The sequence below is a fragment of the Poecilia reticulata genome, unplaced genomic scaffold (genome assembly GCF_000633615.1).
Source record: "Poecilia reticulata strain Guanapo unplaced genomic scaffold, Guppy_female_1.0+MT scaffold_241, whole genome shotgun sequence".
Taxonomy (NCBI): Eukaryota; Metazoa; Chordata; class Actinopteri; order Cyprinodontiformes; family Poeciliidae; genus Poecilia; species Poecilia reticulata.
Genome location: NW_007615031.1, coordinates 51,765 through 56,946, shown reverse-complemented (window position 1 = coordinate 56,946; position 5,182 = coordinate 51,765). Strand labels below are relative to the sequence as shown.

Genomic DNA, 5,182 nt, shown 5'->3' with positions numbered 1-5,182 from the left:
TCAAAATGTCCAAGAAAAGAAACATCGATTTACAAGACTGTGAATGAAGATGTGTGTGAGTTGGTGTCAGGGCGGCAGCTAGAACTTTTTTGAGTGTTTTGCCCTGTGCGCGGTTCGGTTTGCGCTTTTACCAGGATTTTTTGTTGTTGTTTTGCGTGTTTTCGCTTCTCCGAAACGGACAGATGTTCCGTCTGCAGCTCCTCCAGAGCTCCCCTCTCCTGGGTAATGTGCACCAAGAAGCTCCATTTGTTAAATCTTCTGGATGAGTTACTTCCAGCGGTTTTTAATTCTAGCATCGTCCTCAGTGGTTGACAGCGGACTGCGCATGTTACAGTCTAATTAACTTCTGCGTCGTCATTTATTTCCTCAAGATAAACTCCCGGCTCCTCAAACGGATCAACACAACGTTGCATTCACTTTAGTTTTATCTAGTCTGTAATGGAGACTTGAATGTAACGCTCCATTTCAACCAAAGGTTTTGAAAGCGCTTCCTAACCAGACGCTCCAAAGCGTTATGAGGTGTTTAATTTATTTTTAACATTGTATTTTCATACATTAATGCTAGGGCTGCCCAAGTCTAGTTTTCCAGAGCTACAATCTGAAACTTTAGATGCGTTCCTTCTCTAACACACCTGGATCATTGACTCATTATAAGCCTCCACAGAACTGAGTTGCTGCTGATGAGGAAAGTCAACCTTTTGTCTGGTGTGTTTTAACAGGGATGCATCTAAAAGTTGCAGTCTGTAGAACTGGACCTGGGAACTCCTGATTTGTACCGTCAATGTGGCCCGTTGAGGGAGGCCAATATGCTGAAGTGGCCCTCGGTGAAATTGAGTTTGACACCCCTGGTCTAAACGTTCCGAGTTCTAAGACTGTGGCTGCGATAATCGTAACCGATCGTGTGGCGTGTTCCCGTCCAACATCAGGCATTGTTGGATTGACCCGACTGTCTCAGCCTGTGACTGGGAGAACGCAGCCTGTTGAATGAGACAGGCAGCCAATCAGAAAGCGCGTAAGAACAGAGGGGAATCCCAAACAGCTGACATGGCGCAACTGAGAGTCCGGTTTACATTGGAAATATGTGGAAACAGCATTAATGTTTATTCAGCATTTCGTACAAGGAACATCAACAGAAATGATGAGGAGAGGAACTGGAGCCAAACTGGTACCACAGTCGATAAACCTGGTAACTTTTCATCATTAACGTGACACAAAGGTTATAAAGATAAGACTCTACATTCAGTCAGGGCTTGACGCCGACACTAGCTCGATTAAACTGAGTCCACAAACATCACTGTTGCTTCTACATCCTCATCCTGTTGGTTGTTCTAAATTCCTGCTATGTTGGGGGTTTTACTGGATTATCCTCTGGAATCGGGATGTTCTGACTGGAATCGGTTCGTGTTGCTCCTCCTGCCTTGGACACACGAACCGATCGAACCTGTTGGACTTTATCAGCTCTGTGGTCTCAGAGGTTTGGAGAATCGGCCGACATTCTGAAATTTTTCTGTCTAAACCAGACTTAAGACTCACAAGCTCTACTCATCTCCTCTCGACCGCAGCCCAAACGCTGACTCTGGTCGCTATGGTAACGTTTATATATTCCTTTGGTCGCTATGGTAACGTTTACATATCCCTTCAAAATAAGATACAGAAGCGCCACAAAAATCAACATTTTACTTTCGTGAACATTTTAACTCACGATACTGACTAACGGAGCCCTGAGCTTGTTTCTCTGCAACCAGACGGTCCATCAGGGAGAGATGAGAGACAATAACACCTGAAGTGTTGCTTATATCCACAGCCTGCTTGGTCTCTACGTGGTGAAGCAGCTTGAAGCTTCATTGCCTCATTAGCAGCCGGTCGCCACATGTTACGCAGAGCGGCTTGTAATGTGGGACTCACCTCCCGGTCCGGGATGAATCCATCCTCCTGTCTCTTCTCTGGGCCTTTTCCTCTTTGCAGAGAAACTTTCCAAACACATCTGATCTGTTTCTGACTCATTTTGCTGCTTGTGGCTCAGTGTTGGCGCCAAGTAACCGAGAGAATCCGGTTAAAGGATTTTCAAAATAAAAGACCTCCAGACCCTCCGGAAGTATTTAATTATTTCTTGTGCAGCCCCGGTACCAACTGGTCCGTGGCCAAGGGGTTGGGGACGACTGTTTTATCCGACACCCTGTGAATGCATCACCAGCCACTCCCAGCCTGAACGTCCTGCCCAGGCTGCAGAGGAAACAAGATGGCGGCCAGCTGAGTTCCAGGTGAAGTGTCGGTCTAGCCCGACACTAGCCGTGCTAGATTAGTTAATTTAAACACATTAGTTAATGTCGGTCGCCATTTTTTCTATTGTAACTGGACCGAAACGCAGCACATCTACTTGTGACGATTGTAAAGTCAAGCTGGCGTAACTGAACTACTTTGTTCTCTTAATTAAAACTTTTGTCATATTGTTGACTACTAGTAGCAAAGCACTTCATAAATGTGCTTTTATACATCAGTGTATATTTCAGATTTAGCTCTGTGTCGACAGCTCTCTGCCTCCAGCAGGGCGATGGGGACGTCGCGCTGAAAGGCTTTTATATTTTAAAATGGCATCGGAGATTATTGAAATATGTTGTTTGAAATGTGTCCTGCATCATGAAAAACCAAGAAATATTAGATGTTCCTCGTAGTGGGGGGGTCATGTGACTCACAGTGCCAGCGTCATGTCCTCCTGCATCCTCTGCAGCGCATCAAGCAGCGCTGGCGCTGCCCGCTGGCGGTGGTTCTCCTGCTGAGTTTGGGCGCCGCACACCGCCAACACATAGTTATTGTGGAGGTTATGGAGCTTCGCTGTGGCTTTGTCGTAGCGTTCGCGAGCCCGCTCTGCTTCGCGGCCTGTGATTGGAGGGGGAGTAAGGGACGTGGCGGTCAGTGCAACAGGAAGTGCGGTCCGATCAGGGCGGCCGAACCAGACCGACCTTTGGCCAACGCCTCTCGGTACTTCTCTTTGGCGTTGTTGGCATCGCGGCTCAGCTGACGGTAGGAGGCCTTCAGCTTCTCCAGGTCATTCTTGGTTACCTAGCAACAACAGACAGGCTTGTGTCTGTGGTCGTGACCCGAGCCGCCCCCGACCGAATCCCGGGTTACCTTGTGGTTGTGGCTCTCCAGCTGCTGATGAAGACTCTGGTAGCTCTTCTTCACCTGCTGCTTGTCCCGAATCAGCGTGGCGAGGCGGTGCAGCGGGCCGGAGTTCAGGTCGTCGGCGTGGCTCCTCATGATGTGACCCAACGCCTCCGTCTGACGGATCACCTGAGACCACGACTGACAGAGCCACCGGACTCAGAGGGGCGGGCCCACAAGCCCCGCCCTCTGGCAACAGGTGAGCAGCTTACCTTGCTGACTGTGCTCACGTAGTCGGCGGCTTCCTGCTTCTCCGTTTGCTGAGTCATGCTGAGCAGCAGGGCGGCGTACTCCTTATCGCTCTTCACCCGCAGCGTCATGAAGCGCTTCACCGTCTCCAGCAGCTAGAGGGCGCCAGAGCACACAGGTTCAGCTGCAGCTGACGGGTCAGAACCCGTCTGCTCCCCACCGACTCCTGATGCCAAAAGTCAGGTGAGACACAGATGCCACACAGGACTGAAGGAATATCAGCTCTTCTGGTTGTTTGATCACCGTGTTGAAACTAGAAATCTATTGATCGCAGTGGCCTGCCGATCGATAGTATCTGATTGGCGATCGCTGATCACCTGGACCTCAAACTTAGCGGCCTGCAGCACCAGAGATGCCGTCTCTCTGGGTGCATCATCACTGGAAAGCTTCTCTGCCCTCACCAACATGGCCGACCAACACAGGAGCAGCTGAGATGCTTCTGCTTCCCACAATGCTGTGCGTATGTAGCAGAAATGCTGTTCAACTTTTCTGCCTGTTTTACATTTTATGTTTATATTAAATGTAGATATTCCACACATGAAGCAGCAGCTGCTGGTGTTTGTCTTATAAATGATTGAAATCAATCGTTTTGTCTTTGGACAACAGAGGCTGCTGAAGCCCCAGTCAGCTGGCCGTGCTGAGGTCAAATCATGTGTTTGAATGTTAGCTTTGATATTTTCAGGGTTTTTGCTTCACGCTCAGATTCTGGCTGCAGTACCTGCTTTGGCCTGCAGGTGTGAAAACATGCAGCAGCTCACATGAACACTTCCAGCCATGTGATCAATATCGGATCAATGATCAATGCTGATTGGTAAATATCGGCAGGATCAGTTTGATCTACCTCCTGAGCGATCGTCGAGTCCAAATCAGTTCAGGCCCGACCGGTTCTGACTGCTGGTTCTGGTCGGGTCCGACCAGAAGACCCAGGACGTCTCGGCCCAGTTCATCAGAACAGGCTGTGGCCAGTGGGGATCCCGACCAGAACCGGGCCCATCTTACCTTCAGCTCCCAGTCCTGCAGCTTCAGCAATCCCTCGTGAGAGTTGATGAGATCCCGACCAAAACCCATCCCGGATCAGCGGTTCCGTCTCTAGAAGTGCAGCACAGAAAAACCCAAGGGCATCGTCCTGTGGAGAGAGGGACGGGTCAGAACCAGAACCACTGGGTCCAGTTGGGGTGGCGACATCAAGGTTCTGATCACAGGATCTGCAGTGACCCAACTTCCCACTGGGTCTGCTCCAGTCCTACTGGTGAGCGGATCGGGTCTCGTCTCCCGGTGGGACCCGACCCGCTCACCAAAGAAACGTCCGTCCCTCTCAGGACGTCCGTCCCTGTCCGGCTCCTGTCGGACCAGGGGCCCCACTGGGGGCCCAGTTGGTGTCTCTGAGGGCCCGGGGCCCCAACAGGAAACTCCTTCCAGCAGGTTCTGTGACCCGGTTCTTTCGTTCTTCACCCCCAGCTGGTGGCCGTAACGAGGGACGGAACGCTGATTGGTGGAAACCGAGAGCTTCGCCTTCTGACCCAGCTGTCCCTCTCAGACCGTCCCTCTCAGGGCGTCCCTCACCGGGCGTCCCTCACCAGGCGTCCCTCTCAGACTGTCCCTCTCAGGGCGTCCCTCTCAGGGCGTCTGTCTCAGGGCGTCCCTCACCAGGCGTCCCTCTCAGACTGTCCCTCTCAGGGCGTCCCTCTCAGGGCGTCTGTCTCAGGGCGTCTCTGTCAGAGTGTCCCTCCCTCTCAGACCGTCCCTCTCAGACCGTCTGTCTCAGACCGTC

General features: G+C 51.3%; 1 protein-coding gene across 1 annotated transcript in view; it reads right to left on the bottom strand.

The window, feature by feature from the left end:
• Positions 1-2,039: 2,039 nt before the first annotated feature.
• Positions 2,040-5,182, bottom strand: part of LOC108165961 (tyrosine-protein kinase Fer-like) — a 4,559-nt gene continuing 1,416 nt past the window's right edge. The window contains exons 2-6 of the mRNA XM_017303330.1: positions 4,411-4,537; positions 3,375-3,506; positions 3,130-3,303; positions 2,961-3,060; positions 2,040-2,877 (exon numbers count right to left, since the gene is read on the bottom strand). Coding sequence (XP_017158819.1) covers positions 2,690-2,877; positions 2,961-3,060; positions 3,130-3,303; positions 3,375-3,506; positions 4,411-4,479 — 663 coding nt within the window. The 5' untranslated portion in view covers positions 4,480-4,537 and the 3' untranslated portion in view covers positions 2,040-2,689. The remainder of the gene's footprint in view (positions 2,878-2,960; positions 3,061-3,129; positions 3,304-3,374; positions 3,507-4,410; positions 4,538-5,182) is intronic.